The 17,160-nt window shown below is 41.3% G+C and overlaps 1 protein-coding gene across 2 annotated transcripts in view; it reads right to left on the bottom strand.

Moving 5' to 3' along the window:
* LOC146000215 (uncharacterized) overlaps window positions 1-17,160 on the bottom strand; it is a 179,359-nt gene that overhangs the window by 35,310 nt on the left and 126,889 nt on the right. For both annotated transcript variants that reach the window (XM_083137610.1, XM_083137611.1), the window contains exon 3: window positions 10,097-10,162. In XM_083137610.1, coding sequence (XP_082993736.1) covers window positions 10,097-10,162 — 66 coding nt within the window. The remainder of the gene's footprint in view (window positions 1-10,096; window positions 10,163-17,160) is intronic.

The following is a 17,160-nucleotide window of genomic DNA, read 5'->3' as shown; positions in this document are numbered from 1 at the left end:
TGTGGTGGGGGCAAATAAACGCTAACGCATTATGGCGCACAGGCAAAAATGACGTAAATTGTTATTTTCGTTCAAACTTGGACTGACTGCGTGATAGTGCTATCCTCTATTCGGGGCCTCAATACGAACATTTCATTCGATTTGTGAATATCAGTACAGTTGGTATGATATGTATTGATATTGATACAAGACCTTGGGCTGTGCGTATCCTACAATATTGTTACACCCCAATGATCATATATTTAGAAACATTTAGAAACAGAGTAATTTAGAAAAATAATATATATGTGTGAACATGTATAAAATGCAATATGGCCCTCTTCTAACATTTGAGATTGTTCATTATCACTACCTTCACAACACTGCACTACACGCTCCACCTATGCCTGAGCCACTGCTGTTCCGTATCCTTCACTTTCACCGACTCCTTGGAGCATATTCCTGCGCTCCCTCCAAACTGCATGTAAATAGGAGCCCAGGACTTTGATAGTTGCATCCGTTTCATTACCCCTCTCCTCCCTAGATACAGCCTGGATTGTCTGCTCAATGTTGTTCCTTGCACTGACCCCCCATTTGCGTTGTCTGAGGGGCGCCGACCAAACACACTCATGCAGGATGTGAGTCCTCGTCTCCTCTTCGCCGCATAACGTGCAGATTGCACGACCGTCCAGCCCCTTGAGTTTGTGTTGCCTCCACCCCCTAGCAGGAACCAGGCGAATCCACTTCTTTGCTGGTATGTACACGTATCAATGTACCGTTTCCTCCCCATTCCACCCACACCCCTGGCTGTTGTGCGGCGGCGAGCGTTACCTTCTCCTTACATTCTGCCATGATGTCTTGCCTGCTACTGTCCACCAACCTCTCCCTTATAATTTGCAACATCCCAATTTCGCACCTCCCACCCCCCTCATTCTTCCCACGACACATATGCTGCACATGAAAAACAAAAATTTTCCACTTCATATTGGCTACAGTATGTTTTGTACTTGTAATGAATCTACTTCAGGATTATTTTTTTCGTGACGGGCAAGAATTGTAAAGGTGCATACACAATAAGATAGTTCGTGCTACTCTCTAAAGTGACAATCGAGGGTCATTTTAAGGCGAGTTTCCATTTACCACTCTAGCCCCATCAGCCCCCTCTGCGTACGCCAGTGCGGTACGTACATTATTATTAGTAATGAATTTATTTTATTATTATTTGATACACCCAGTAACGGAATTACCACTGCTTCATAAACTGGTAAATTGTGAAGTGTGTTTGTGCAACGCTACGTCATATAATGTAGGCCGTGGTTATTTTAGGAGAAATATTACTTTCAAATTACTCCAATATAGAACATAAACGTTGTCTCACTGTAAACTCTAGCATTTTTGGTCGGTATTTCCTTTTTCACCCTGAATTCAATGGGAATTCATGTACTGTACACTGGGATCCATGATTATCACCGTGCAAATTGTCCATCACCATGTTCGTACACTTTATTTGACCCAGTAAGAGCTTCAAGAATTAAATGAAAACTCAAAACAAGCTGTTGACAACTTCTGCACAAGCATACATTAAAATCCATCGCTTAAAAACACACAGGATGTAAGATAAAAAGTATTGAAAATAGTCATGGACAATTAGCACACTAATAGTCATGGATCCCACTTACTAGCGCCACGGAAAATATGCGAACTACCTTTTTTGTGTATATACAAGCTTCCCCGTGACTTTAACTAGCAACAATGTTTCCATGCCAGGGTTTCAAATGTAGTGTTGGATCTATACAGTTTTATTCAGATGTCGACAAACGAACGTATCCTTGTTGTTAGGCTTTTCTTGAGGCACAACGAAGAGGAAGTCTATGGCTGCATCAAGCGGAAAGTAGAAGCAGAGGGGCGGGATTGTAAGTCTCCTTTTGCCCTTGCACGAAATCTTGGAAATGCTGGCGGCCCAAGGGGGGGGGGAAGGGGGGCAGAGGGAGGGGCGGGCTCTTTCGGGAGCAGAAGCAGTTGCCAATGAGTCAATAGCGGCCCCGCGTGCCAAATAATGACCCCGTCCAGCCGGTTGCCATGGCAACCGAAGAGCACGTGGAATACTTCCTGTTCTTCATGTGAAGCAAACTGAGGCAAATGAGAGAGAGGGAAATTAGGGAATGGTCAAGCTCTGGACGTCTGGGTAAACATGCTTCGTTCTTGAGGAAGCCAACATCTGTCGTCATATTTGATGGTGGGATGGTAACTTCTCCTTCTTCCCCCCCCCCCTTTTAGTTGCCATACAATGGTTTCTACTAGAGGGTATCTCAAAACTATAAGAATAAGAACTAATTGCAGATACGATAAACAAAAAAAATATATGGTTTTATGGAACCACGAAACTAGATATTTTGTATTTTAGTAAACTCTGCTAGGCAGGATTGTGGTTTAGCGCTAGGGATGGTCAAATCAGGATAAAATTTTATCCGGACATCCGAATGTGCGCAATATCCGGACAGATTTATCGTTTGTCCATTTTACGGGCTATCCACATATACCGTGCGTCCATTTCGATCTTCAGCCGAGAGATCTGGAGAAGCGTGGCGGGCGGCACTGACGGAGATGCCGACATTTGCGTCCATAATGACCGCTTATTTTTATGGACATATGCATACATTTATATAAATATTGCAAAACGAGCGCTAACCTGTGTTACAATTCATCATCTGTAATTCATCCAAGTTCTGCCCTTATATAAACAAAAAAATACGCTTTAGAAACGATGTTAAGAGCCACAGATAATAAACATTTTAATTATAGTTTTGACCAGTAACGTCCTGCTTAAGTTTATATCCTTGAAAGAGTTTTGTGTCGATCGTTTGGAGGTTTCGAATGTGCAACACTGTATCAAGATTACGCTGCAGACAAAACCGTTAAAAGTCAATGGTTTTCGTGAGTATTTGTACAGAAATTCCTAGGCGTTTCACCTCCACATAGAGATACGGTTAGACATCTTGTCCTTAAATTACGAGAAACTGGATCGTTAAATTTTAAAACACCTAAGCAAAAACGACGGATTCTGACCGAAGCAAAACTCGATGAAATTGGTGCAGCGTTAGAACGTTCTCCAAACAAACCTCTACGCCGTGTTTAACAGGAGATGGGCGTGTCAAAATCATCAGCACATACAGCCACTAAGCTACAAAAATTAAAACCGTACTCTTATAACACAGGTTAGTGCTCGTTTTATAATATTTATATGAATGTCTGCATATGTCCATAAAAATAAGCGGGCATTACAGGCTCCAAATGTCGGCATCTCCGTCAGCGCCGTCCGCCACGCTTCTCCCGATCTCTCGGCTGAAGATCGAAATGAACGCACGGTATTATTCGTGTTTGTATTTCACTGTACGTATTTTCTACAAATCCTTAATCAAATCTGTACTATCCGGATTATCCGTTGCATCCGAAACGGATATTGGATAATTTGAAATCCAGATATCCGTTATCCGGATTTTGTGGCAATTCCTATTTGGCGCTCCGCTCCCGAACTACATTTCTTAAATCCTAGAAATTTTGAAATGGGGAAACAAAGAAAAACTCATTGAATTACATATATACACACCGGCGGCAATTAAGATGGTGAGGGGGGGCAGTTGCCCCTCCCCCACTTTTGCCCCGCGCTATGCTAAACCTTATATACCAAAGGAAAGTAATCTGTACTTGCCCCCTTTTTGCACCTTGCCCCAAAGTTTTGGAGCTCAATCGCCGCCACTGATGCAGGTTATATTTAAAGATTCGTAGTTTCTATTTCTGTTTAGCATATTTAAGAATATTTAAATTATGCCTTAGTGTCTGAAGAACATATTTCAAAAACGTACTATTTCTACAACTTCGTTAAACAGAAAAATCCAGCAGTGTGTTTCCAGGGGCCCGTCAAGTATCTGAACGACGCTCGCTGAGCAAGATTTTCGCTCGTTGAGCACACAGATGAACGCTGTTTGCTCATTGATCAAAATATCAGTGCCTTTGAATAATCTGTGATCAATGTGGCTGCGTCGGGTGGACGAGATTTCGCCTTCGGTGTTTGGAAAGCTGTTAATTATGGAAATAGAATAGTTGATGTGAACAAAACTGTCGAAATTTTCATTTTCACACCCCTGCACAACTTTCCAAAACTACGGTGTATTTAATATTTATTATTTGGAATAAACAACACTTCCATTTTAATACAATTACAAAAACTGGAATATTACATCACCTTCTGTTACTTGAACTTACTCTCTAATTACGCTGTATCGCAAACCGTTCATCATAAATATTTCCTTATTGGTAGCCACGCCACTCGCAGCTCGCCATCCTCATACAGTTTTCCTCTTCTTCCCTTTGCCTCACGAGATCGAAACACAAAAACGCTATATTCTGTGGCTCAAACCTGTGGCGAGCAAGGTTCAAGTTCGCTCAGCGATCAAGTGAGCAGCGCTTGCGGAGCAACGCCTATTTGGACGTCAAGTAGCTGAGCTATCACGTTGCTCGCTGAGCGCTCAGATACTTGACGCGTCCCCTAATATTAGCCTAAAAGTCAAAGAAGAAAAAGGGTTAAGAATAAAAATTTAAATAAATAATACAGTGTGCAGTACTTGTAATTTAAATTTCTTCGTCGCGTATCTTTCTTTTCTTTTTTAAGTTTTGAATAGCGCCCGAGGCTTCAGCCCCCCCCCCCTTACCTCTCACTACACGCCAGAGATCCAGTAAACATTTCTTTAGCTTTGACATTGGGAGTTGGGATAGCGGTGCAAGTGTCGAATGCGTTACACTTTGTGATGAGAAAAATAAAATGGCTTCATACTAGGCTTACCATACGTCCGGGATTAGTCCGAACAGTCCTCGTTTCTTAGTGCTGTCCGGGGTGATGTCCGGGATTGCTGAATGTTCGGGGTTTTGAGAATCTGAACATGAAAATAGCTACCGGTATAGAATATTCACGACCAGAATTTAAAACAAAGAAGCCATTTCTGAAAAGTACAACTGAGTCAACTAAGAGATAATGCTACTTAGAACATAGAGGTTCCGTAAACATCAGAAAATGTATTATTCAATTAAACATTTGAATATTAAATGATTGATATTAGAAAATAATGTTAATATTTTTTCTTGTACAATTTATAGTTTAATGTTCCAATAAAATATTAAGGCTTTTAAGTAATTTCAATTTATTTTTGTAAAAAAAAACTGAAATTCAGCACGAGTTGATCGCGAATATGTCCTGCGTTGGACCCAAAAAAATATGGTAAGCCTATTCATAACAAAAAGAAATGTCTGTTGCTGGAACCAGGGTTGTAGCTACCTTTTTTTCGGGTAGAGTCCAACCTTAGATAAACAACAGAGTTGGAATAGAATACTTAAATAACAACCTATGCAATGTTGCTGTATAAATTGTGGCTAAATCCTGCTTTTGCCAGAACGTTAACCGACACATTAAAAATTGCACAACCAGTCGTAAAGTTCGAATTGTGGAAAAGACATGGCCGCGTGTTTCCCATCGCTGCGATCAGTGTAAAGAAACTTGAATTTACGTGAATGATCCACAACTGAAACGGAAAATGCACCATCAGAAGCTCAAGCATGGGCGTCCGGAAGGGGGGGGGGGCAAGGTGGGGCCGTGCCCCCCCTGGAAAATAAAAGTCAACCAAAAATTATGTATTTCACACATATAATTTCAATTTAGCCACAATAATATGTGTTAATTATTGCATTAACACCATAAATTCAAATTGAAGCAATGTTTTTTTTAGGGAACTACACTATTTTGAGGGAAAATGTGACTTTTTTGCCCCCCTGGGAAAAAAATGCCTTCCTTGCCCCTCCCTGGAAAAAATTCTGCGGACGTCCATGAGCTCAAGTACAGCAAGTCAGGAAATACTGAATTGATTTTGCGAGTGCAACTCATATTTGCTTATGGCTGTACATTTCCTTGGCGCTGTAGCTATATCTGGGGAGAGAGTGGACTTCTGGAGCCAGGTAGAGCCGGGATCATGATTTCTGGATTGTTCGCGGAGACAGATTACGGTTTCATGTTCAGAGGTATTTTCAGTAGCTGTTCGGGGAGTCCCTTTACAGTTGGAAGAGGGATCCCCCAGTCCTTTCCATCTTTCACAGCTTCGGTTTCCCATTTTGCCTCGCAAATTTATGCCTCTGCCCTCCGCGGGGGTGGAGAAGGGGGGGAGAGGGGCAGTCTTTGTTCCGCGATGACCACCTTTCTGTTTACGATCAGGGGCGAGGCGAGAGGGAAGAAAGGGGGGGGGCGCAGTCCGAGCGTGGCCATCCCATCTGAATATTCGCTATTTTTATTCAATTCATGCCTTCTTTGTAGCCGGTCCATCATCGAACGGTAGAAACGGGCGAGTGATTGTCCGGGATTTCGTATGCCGGACACGGACACAAGGGAGAGATTGAAGGGGGGGCCGAGGGGGGAAATCCCCCTCCACCCACCGCCTCGGAAAAACCGTGATCGGGATTTCAGGGTCTGATTTCCATACGAAATATGGCATATGCAGGCGAGAATAAGTTTCCCCCGTAGAGCCACTCCAGGAAAGCCTTCCCGTAGACACTGTGTGGGAATGGCCTCATCTGGACTACGAGCGTCTTCCTTTATTCCCTTCTACGTCTTCTTTCTCAAGTAGAAGTTCGCCCGCTCAAATACTCCCCTCCCCATTGGTTAACAATTAATGGTTTCGAGCAACCAGTGCTTGGAAGTAACAGACTGGTGTAAGTCATGGTATTTATTTTCAGATAGCAAAAGTGACAGTCACTGTGCCTGTCACTTTTCGCTACAGTAGCGCGCTGCGGCTCTGGGGGAACCGGGTTCGAATTCCGGTCTGGTCATCGCTCCTCTTTGTGAGTGTCCCCTTATCGATTTCATCATGTCACTCATTCTCATCTTCGCGATTTGCCAAAAGTGGCAGGAAAGAGAAGTAAAAGAAACCTAATCAGAAAGGAAGTACTATTTTTTTCATACTGCCTCCGATTCTATGATAAACGAGTTCTCTCAAACTCCTACTTAAAGAAGAGATTTTACATAATAACGAAAAGTACTGATTTAAAGAGTCTACACCCCTTCATATCTACCTACGCACCTGAATTACTGTAAAGGAGGAAGTTAAAATATAACATTAAAAATCAAGTTCGATTCGATAATCGAATCTCTATATTACTTTTCGTATCCCGATTCGATATAATTCACAGCTTCTAGCTAAGTTTAACACTTACTTTGACTTCCCCTTCTGTTTTATAAAAATTGCATTTCCTCTACCACACAGCACCATAAGAAAACAGACATTTTTCATCCAGCTAGATTAATGATGGCGTCACGGTCTAACCTTACAAAATGGCGACGTTAGATTAGGCAAAGTTAAATCAAAATCTTGCTTGGACGTCGAAGCAAACAATTCGCTGCTTCATTTGAACGTAGCTAATCAGAAAGAGGCAGAGCTCATTTTCCCAAAGTTAATACAAACTGTTTCACCTAACGCTCCTTTATCTAACTCTTAAGCTGACCGTCAAGCTAGCCTCGCTCCCCCCTCCTCTCCGGGGCTTCTGCGTCTTATCGCCAAGTTCGTGCTCCAACTGCTAATCCCGATTTCCTCCCGAAAGGTGTCCATCTGGTGATCACAGCAGAAACTAATCACCGCTGTCCACAGCTTTTAAGTAGCAGTGGCTCCTTCTTTCCTAGAAAATGAAACTCATTTTCTTTCCACGGCAAATCTCACTTTCAGAAAGAAAAAAAGAAAGAAAAAAAAACATCGAATAAGCAGGAGTAAAGAGCACGACATGATCTGTAGGGAAACAGACTTTCACGTGATTTCTGCTCAGCCCTGCAATGAATATTTATATTTCGTAGATGGATGTAGTCCTGCGCGTTTTTGGCCGAATGGGGGAATCTGTATGGTGGAATGAAAGACGACGCCGCTGGTGGGTCTCCCCGATGACGTACTCGCTTTGTAATCAAGGAGTCCCGCTTTCGAGGCACATAAAGTAAGAATTTAGAAAACGTTCGAGGGTATGAAATGGTGGAATTCGTAGAGGTGGGTCCGAAATTTTCGTGTGACGTAAGCTGGAGGCCGTTACGAATTTGTACCAACAAAATTAAATTTCTGGGATGTTCCCCACCCCCAATGTAAATTTAAGCTTTCAACACAAGTTTTTGGATATTCGGGAAATTATTTGCACTAAACAGTTAAAAATTATAGCACTGTTATTCTCAAGATAATCGAGATTAGCCACCGTGTGACGTAACAAACTGGTATAGAGTTTTACAACTCATCATGTCGAAAATTACATTGGAAAATAAATAAGAATTTTCATAGCAGATTTGTAAGTTGCGTTATGATTCTGAAATAAACTGAGAATGTAAATGGCTGAAGAATTCGTAAGTCTTTGTGAAAGTATGACAAGGAGTGTACAGATGTGTGAGGAGACTTGAAATACAAATCTGAACTAGATATTCTCGCAAGGTGTCACTAGTGGTAACAAGAGCGTAATTCAACTGTTAAGCACGCAAGAAACGTTTAGGAGAGGTGTGTAAGAACCCGAACTCCATGCAACTTCTCTTGTAATATTCTGTGGCAAAGCGTTAGAGCTGATATAGACGCAGCAAAGCCCTGTCCTCGCGGCGGTGGACACATTGACGTGGGCAGTCGGAACTGCCAGGGACACTCGCCGTGGCCAATTCATATGTAAGAGGTCGCTGCGTGCGTCTGACAGCGAAGATATTACCATCAAGGACTGGCTGAATGGTTCCGATGGCCACCTGATTCCGCAAAACCTGATCTGAATAACATTCCTGGATTGCGGGAAGGAAGACGTCGATTCTGCAACTACGTCGAGGAAGCTAATATGTAGATTGTCAACTTCTGTCCCCAGGGGCGGGAGAAATAGATGACCTGCGCCGTGGTTGCATTGAACGAATTTTAAGCAGGCTTTTGCCGTTGGACGTTTTGCTCTATACGCGGGAGCGTCTTTAGTTATTGGTTGCATGGAACGAATGTTCAGATTACGTGCAATAAAATGTAAACTGTCTGTTTTAATAAAATTATCGTTATGGTTGCACGTTCATTATTTATGGTGTGCTACTATTGAACAATTTGTTACAGTTTCCAATTATATAATCAAGTTTTATCGTTAAATTGTAAATTAATGTTCTTTATTTGTGACCTACAATTAAGTTCCTATTAATAAATTTCATTTTTAGATTCCTTAATCGAAGAAATACATTTTGTTGTGATGTGTTTCGACTAATTCTGTTGTTTTAAACTTTTCTCGGTTCTTGTTTGAAGAACTGTTTCAAACTTAAACTGTTCATAGAAACACGATTTTTACCATCTCTGTTTTTTATCCCCATGTTGTATCTTCATATGGCCAAGGCAAATGGCATGTAAGAGTTTTAAACAAATGTAAATACATTCTATTTGTTTTACTCAATGAGAGCATCAAGATTTGAAACAAAACTCTCAATTCGCTGCTGACAACCTCCGCACCACCATACGTAGAAATCTATTTCTTAAAAAACACATGTAACAGAAAAAATAATGAAAATAGTCATGGACAATTTGACGAGTAGTACTTTTAATTTCCCTCAACAAAAGAATATCTAACTTTCTGCCTCTCTTCAGCTTCTGTGCTCGTTGTTATCCCATCGTAGTTTGTTTCCAAAAGTTATTAACCCGACCTAAATTGCTCCCTACGATTTCCTGAAGAAGTGAGCATAAAATTCTTCCTCAATTTAGCTGTATTATCTTGTAATTTCTGATGAATCATGTACATTTGGTATGGAAAAAGAAACGTTAACAACAATATGTGATTATCATCCTCATTCTTACTAACAATTTTAATTGTAAATAAATTGAAGCAAGTTATAATCTCCACATTTCACAGTGCACTTACCGAATGGCAACGACGCCTGCCACAATAAACAAAAGAAGAAAAGGAACGTCAATCTAAACCCACATCAACCCAACCGCCAGTTGGCTAAAAGGACGCGTGCGCAGGGCCAAAGAAAAGGGGGAGTAGGAAAGAAGAAAAGGAAGACTGCCGCTACTCAGTGCGTTTTAGAAATAGGAATAATTGCTACACTTACCGCGAGATGGCGGTGAAGGAGGTGGTTCAATTTTCACTGGTGGCTCCATCTTCATTATGGTTTCTGCTGAAAAAAGAGATAATAGACCCATTAGAGTGATTTATGTAAACGGCACGATTGAATAAACAGCATACAGTGTAAACGTTATTCGTTTGTTTAAGTGCAACTGTCAGCGCGATTATACATTTGGCATGTTCAAGATATATCGCTTCCTGTCTGCGATGGACATTTTGTAGCGTTCTGCGTTAATTGCTCTGTTTTGAGGAGAGGGGGGGGTCCAGCGTTTTGCCAGAAGTGTTATTACGGAATGATGACTCAATTTGACGTTAGTCTCGTCTGTATCTATGGGGATGAGGGTAAGAGGCTTTAGATTCATTTATATTAATAGATCGTACAGTGTAACGAAGTACCGGCAATGTATATTTTGGCTGAAATGGACTTACATGTCTAATAAGCACACCCTGGTGCCTAGAAAGGGGTTTTAAAATCTGATTCTGGAAACTGTAAAGCTCACGACAAACAAATATCGTTGTATCGGGACGATACACTCCCAGCTAGCAACAATTTCACTCTGTGCATGTGACAAAGTAGAAAGGGATTGTGTCCAGTAATAAAGAAAAAATGCCTCGCTTGGATGTATCGGAGGGATCTAATATTGATGTGCCTTTAACCAGATGCGCTTAAGACAGGGCGGGCGCTACGACGGCAGGTGTCTCGGGTTCGAATCCCGGCTTGGGCATGAGTGTGTCCTTCCTTAGTGTCCCATCATATCATCACTCGCCCCATCGACTCAAAATAATCTAATCATTCAATCAAAAACCTTTAACCAAATGCATGGCCAGAAACCGGAGGGTGGGGGGATGACTAGGAACATTAGAAGATATGCTTGTCTGTTGTATTCATAACGTTGTGCATCTACTGGATTTGTGCGAGTGCAAAAACAAGTGTGCGGCTACCCAACATTGGCGCCGTCCCTAGTAAAAAGTATCCTGCAAAAAGCAAACGTGACGAGATTTGATATCAGGAATAAAGGGTAATAAAGCAGTGACATCTACAGAGTTCCTTTAGAAATAGCCTCGAAATCTTGCCGGGCGCGAGCCTGTGACAGCAACGATGCTCAATCCTATAGCGGATAACGCATCGTGACTTTCTTTTCGGAATCCATTTCCTTTTACAATAGAACAATGACCTCCCCGACGCATTTTGGCCGATATAAGTTCGTCGGTAGCTGCCGAGTTCGAGGAGGGGAGAAGTTGTGTAGCGTTTCAAGACCGTGGGGGAGAGAATTGTAACGTCTCTGGACTTCTCTCTCTCTCACTCTCCGGAGTGGACGTGTAATGTCTTCTTAGGCTCGGAGGCAAATTAAATGCGGAGAAGACATATTCGTCTTTGGTGACAATGGACCGGGAGGAATACAAGTTGCAGTTTGGATCACGTGGCGGAGGGGGGGAAAGGGGATTTCTCACGGAGGTCCATCTTCGGTGAATTCTTCGGGGAGCTGTTCCGGCCGACCTTCCGGCTGACGAGCTCTGAGTTGTGTGGCCGCTGGGAGACATTGCGGCATCTCCGTCTCGCAAATGGGGGGACCATCCCCCCTCAACCCCCCTCTGCCGCCACTCAATAACGAATGGACATTGAACGGACAGAGAGATGGACAAGACGGATGCATAACAAGGCGATCAATAACCTGGCACATACATGGCCACTCGAAATGATGGGGACCCTCGGTCCACTTTCCGAAGGACATCTCCCCTTCCCCCTCTCTGAATTCGTTAAGCTCTCTTCTCATGCTGTACGCGATGAGCAACACTCTTGTCCCCCAACGTGCAAATGCAATTGGCGATTGTACTACATTTTGTAGTGTGGGAGCATGTGGAGGAGACATTGTATACTCGTGTATAATGTTTAGACAGATGGTAAGTTGACGAGCAGTGTTTGCCTGATTGTACACTCCTGTTTTCATAAACTGGCTGGGCAGTTGAATAATGTGCTGCTTTATCTGAACAGGAGTGTACCTATACTTTTAAAAAATATTCGAATTAACTCCAACTGTAGTTTGTCATTTCGTTATTGTTTTGTTGTTTTACTATTGTTTTTTCAAGTAAAAAGTAGTTCCTGCTGTTCTCGTGAATTATAAACATACAAATAAATAACTTGAGAGATAATTTCTGTTTGAAATTAATGTCTAGCAGGTGAATAAAACAGTTCCTATTAGACCGATGTTTATAGACGTGTATCAAACGTGGTCCAGCTTGTGCTGTAAAGGTTAGTTCTCAGCCAACGATAATTGTAACTGAATGATTTTTTTAAAAGTTAAACCTAACTAGGGTTTGCGTAATTCGTGCTTTCAAGAAGAAATTATGTATTTTACATGTATTAAACATATTTTATCCGTTTTGAGCAGTGTTTAATTTCTTATATGAATGTAACTTAATATATCTCTAAATAACCAAATATAAATGCTTATTTCCATGCGTTCATAGACGGTTGAATATGTTAAACGTTTATTACGAAAAATCTTCCGTTAAGAAATCTGAAAACATTGTTTACAGCATATAACAAAATTCTTAACCATGTTTTTAACGGCAATCCTACCTGTAATAGTAACTGTTTGCACCTATGAACTAACAATCATGTGACATGTATGTTTCATCAGTGAATAGAGTCCTCAATTTGATAAGAATTTAGGAATATCTTCCTTTGTTGACAGCTGGAATATTCAATCATGTACTGGCAACATGTATAGAGTTTGCAATAAAATATGTAAGAAAATTTCGTCCTGCCCCCGTAGGATTCAGAACAAAATATATAGCCATGCAACCCTGGCCGACGATTCCTCGTAATATACACCCACCATAATGCTTCTCGGGTTCGGCGCAGGGAAGAATAGTGGCGCTGAAGTCACGACGGACATAAAGCTCGCTAAGATCCTGTCACGGCTATGGGCTGTTGTTGCAGGCCGAGATGTCGCCCTGGAGAGTAGCTTCTTGACCCGAATTGTCCAGGTTCTCGCCTCCTGGACATCAATCCGTTTACCTCCGAAGACGCTGGAGGGGCACGGGGGAGGGGAAGGGGGCAGTGGAGGCTTCCCCCAACGAATGAAGATCTTTCGACTCTTGCGTGACCCCTTGGGCCTTTTAATTTGTTGCCGCATTGTTTCGGGGGCCCATAAAAATCCCGCTCCGATTGAAGGGCGCAGCCTGGAACGGGAAGGGGGGGCTACAAACAGATAGTATTGACTTTAAAAGGATTGGCGTGCATAAATACTATCAGACAAATTGTCCATCGTTATTTTTTTCTTCTCTTACACCATGCTTGTTTTTAAGGATTTAACTTAAACAGTCGGATGCTCGGCAAATTGTCCATGACTATTTTCATTACTTTTATCGTGTTTTTTTAAGGAATGGCTATTTACGTGTCCTGGTGCAGGTGTTATCAGCGGTTTGTTTCAATTGAGGCGTTGCAGATACTCGACAAACGAACATTGTGAGGGAAATGCGTTTCAAATTGTCAGGCATAGTTCGAACTCCACAAGAAACTTTGGAAATCACGCATGGAACATTTCCATCTACTGTTACCAAGTTTTTGTGGAGTTCGAACTGTGCCTGACAATTTGAAACGCATTTCCCTCACAATGTTCGTTTGTCGAGTTCGCCCTTTGTATCTGCAACGCCTCAATTGTTGAAACTCTCATTGAGTAAAACAAATAGAATAGAGATGGTGATGGGACAATTTGCTTGTTAATACTTATTCATCCCACTGTAGTCCTGCTGACAATAACTTCTTTCCTTGCTTAAAACACTGGAAATTAACATGGCAATAGATAATTTCTTTTTAATATTTATGCGTTTAGTCTGATTGAAAGATATGTGTATGCCAATTGTCCACAAACATTTACCACTTGCTTTCTTTTTACGTAATATGCCCCTGGGTGGAATAGTGTTTGTATTGCTGGTGTTTTCTGCTTTTCTGGCGCTTTTCTTCCAACCATTGAACCTGGCATCATTGCTCTAAACTAACTGGATGTAGCTTAAAACTTCGAGTTTTTCTCAACACACACACATACAGTTACTGGCAACAAAAATGGGACACACAGAGAGTCAACTTGTTGAAAATTTGCTATTAAAATTCACTTATCTGGTGATCCTAAACTTAAGTTAACTAACCTCGACGTGGTGAACTGAGCAAAACTGAGGCTTAACCTGTTGCTGGACAATGAATTTATTCTTATTAAACATGTTAATTTAGCAAAAACGATGATACCTTCCCTTTCCACGAGACTTCTAAAGTTGATTGATTGACACGGTTTATTTTCGTTTATTTTATTTATCTTTCTGCCACTTTTGGCTAATCGCGAAGATGAAGATGAGTGATAATATGATGGACTTGACGAAGGGACACTCACAAAGAATGCCCATACCCAGGCTGGGATTCGAACCCGGCACCCCTGGCTCTTTGCTATCACTCTTTCAGGGAGTTCGTCCCCAGGCTTCTAAAATTAACAATAAGAGGGGACAATTATTATTGTTTAATTCAAATCTCTATGTACAAAAATTATTCTGAAATTGTTCCAGAAATGCTCTTTAGAACTGTTCTCAACTATTTCTGGTGTACACTTTTCACATATTTTTAGCAGCATATATTTATTTTGTACTGAGAGCATTTGTTGCACACTTCTTGAGCACTTTCAATACATATTGCAGTTTTTAGAAAGTTACCCCCTCCTTATAAAAACACCCTGTGTGTGTGGTGGCCAGGTGCGTCGAGTGGTCGACTTAACAATCTCAACACCGAAGGTTCCGTGTTCGAATCCGGCTCCGAACATATGTGTTCCTTTGTGATTGTCCAAGCGATTTCAAATATTCATTGTAGCTATTACCAAGAAGTGGCAGGTGTGTACGGCATGTTTCTATCAACATGCTAAGAACCCAAGACTTTCGTTACACACTGCGTAACATTTAAGACATATTTTAATCATTGAAAGTTGTCCGAAGACATCAATTCTGGGAATTGTTTAAGTAATTATTTCAAAGCAACGAAACAATCTCATGAATTCAATTTCTCGTCCTAATAAATAAAGAAACATCTTCCTGCATTTCCAATCAATTACTAAGGACCCTGCAACGAGCATATTATCTACCCATGTCATAAACTCCCAGCTGGACAGCAGTAATTATTCAGAAACTTTCTACAGATTATTATCCATGAGACACGTGTCCGAGCTGGTACCCCTAGTGACGAAAACGAGAAAACCAAAGGGAAAAGGAAGTTTTGCAAAAAAAATCCGATCGCCGCGACTCCCCACCGACCATCGGGAATTAAATATGAACCAAAGATAGTCTAATAAGACGTGACGTGCAGCTGTCAGTACTTGGCATATCCGCTAGGTGGTGCTGAAATATTCATCGCAAGCCACGAAAGATATCCTGACCCTGTTTCTCGGATGCACTGGAAAATTCATATCGCAGGGTTGCTGGCTGCGTTTCGTGATCGCGCCACAGGCTACTCCGCTGCGGCCATAGAAGAAAAAGAAGCAATTTCGGTCTCGCATGAATAATGTAGTGTAGTGAGCATAAACATTAATCGCTTCGAGTCTCAAGTAAATGAACAAACAGTAGAGAGTGTCCTCAAAAGTTAAGACCGTTTTTTTTGTATTGCTGTAAATTAGTTTTGGAGCAAGAATTGTTTAGAGACAAAAAAAAATGTTATATCTCAGCGTTCGGCATGGTATCGGAACGAGACAAAACTTGGCAGTGTCGTGTCCGTGTGTGAAGATCGCATTTCCCTTCTGACTTGTAAATGCACATCGTGGTTACTAAACTCGCACATTGTTCTCGAAGACACGTCTCGAAATGTACAGGGTGTTCCATAAAAATGTATACACACGTTAACAGGAATATCAAAATCAAATGTCCATTGCATTTTGAAGCACTAGCATTAGAGGAGTTTCATTTTATATAGGGATGCATAAGAGATAAAGTTTACGGCACAAAATCGGCAAGATTCGACGAATTCGTGGCAGACATTGGACAAGAATGCGCCCAAATACCGAACAAAATTATTCTTTATGTTTGCGATTCCTAGCCGCTTCCGCCGCAACAGAATTGCGCACACTTTAGATCCAGGATTGCGCACAAATCTCACTGACCTGTTTTGCGCACAGATTTTGATCGAACGTTGCCACTTTGATAGCTTTAAAGTCGGTGCGCAAAATTGTTTTTTTCTTTAGACAAGAAGAGAGAGAGAAATTAGAAATAAAATAGTAAATCATACCAAAAGTTTACTCAAAAGTTACGTTAGGTTAGGTTAATGACTGCAAAAACACGTGTAAGTCCACCCCCCCCCCCCACACACACACAAACAAACAAACAAACACAACAGAAGTGAGAACAGCTTGAGAACATTTTACATCTGACAACATCGCCTCAATTTTTTTTGCGCAATCCTGTACATTGTGACAGATGGTCAATGGCTTATCAGATACCACTGATAAAACCGGAAAAGTGTGCGCAATCCGGCTGTAGCCATTGCTTCGGGTTTCCAGCAGTGCCTGCACCAGAACGGTTATCAGTTTGAAAATAGGCGACTGAAAAAAAGCGTGTCTTTATTTTAAATTTTGAAAATGAACTGTATCATGATATAAGCACTGATTAACTGTATCTTAATGTAAGCACTGAAGTTATAATTATTCAAAATGGGTATACATTTTATCGGGACACCCTGTATAATATAAAAACATACACAGCGTGCAGACGTCATTAATGGAACCAGTTTTTTAATAACATTTTGTTGCATGGCACCCGATTTCAAAACTATGAATCTTTCCAAAAAGCAGGAATGTATGCAACCACGATGTACAGGTTCACAGGTGTCACTATTCAATCAACTTTGCAATTACGATAAACAAAATATCATGTGACCTATCTATAAAATAGATATCGGCTTGTCATGTCTGAGTAAAGTAAAATAGTTTTTGTTTAAGTCAAATGTTCAAGTAACTTCCATTACAGCTCGGACACTAAGTCTCGTCTCGATTTTACAGAAGTCTGTATCTACTTTTAAAA

This window comes from Lepisma saccharinum, chromosome 16 (genome assembly GCF_977018435.1).
Source record: "Lepisma saccharinum chromosome 16, izLepSacc3.1, whole genome shotgun sequence".
Classification (NCBI taxonomy): Eukaryota; Metazoa; Arthropoda; class Insecta; order Zygentoma; family Lepismatidae; genus Lepisma; species Lepisma saccharinum.
Note: the sequence above shows the minus strand (reverse complement) of the source record. Positions and strands in the feature narration are given on the sequence as shown.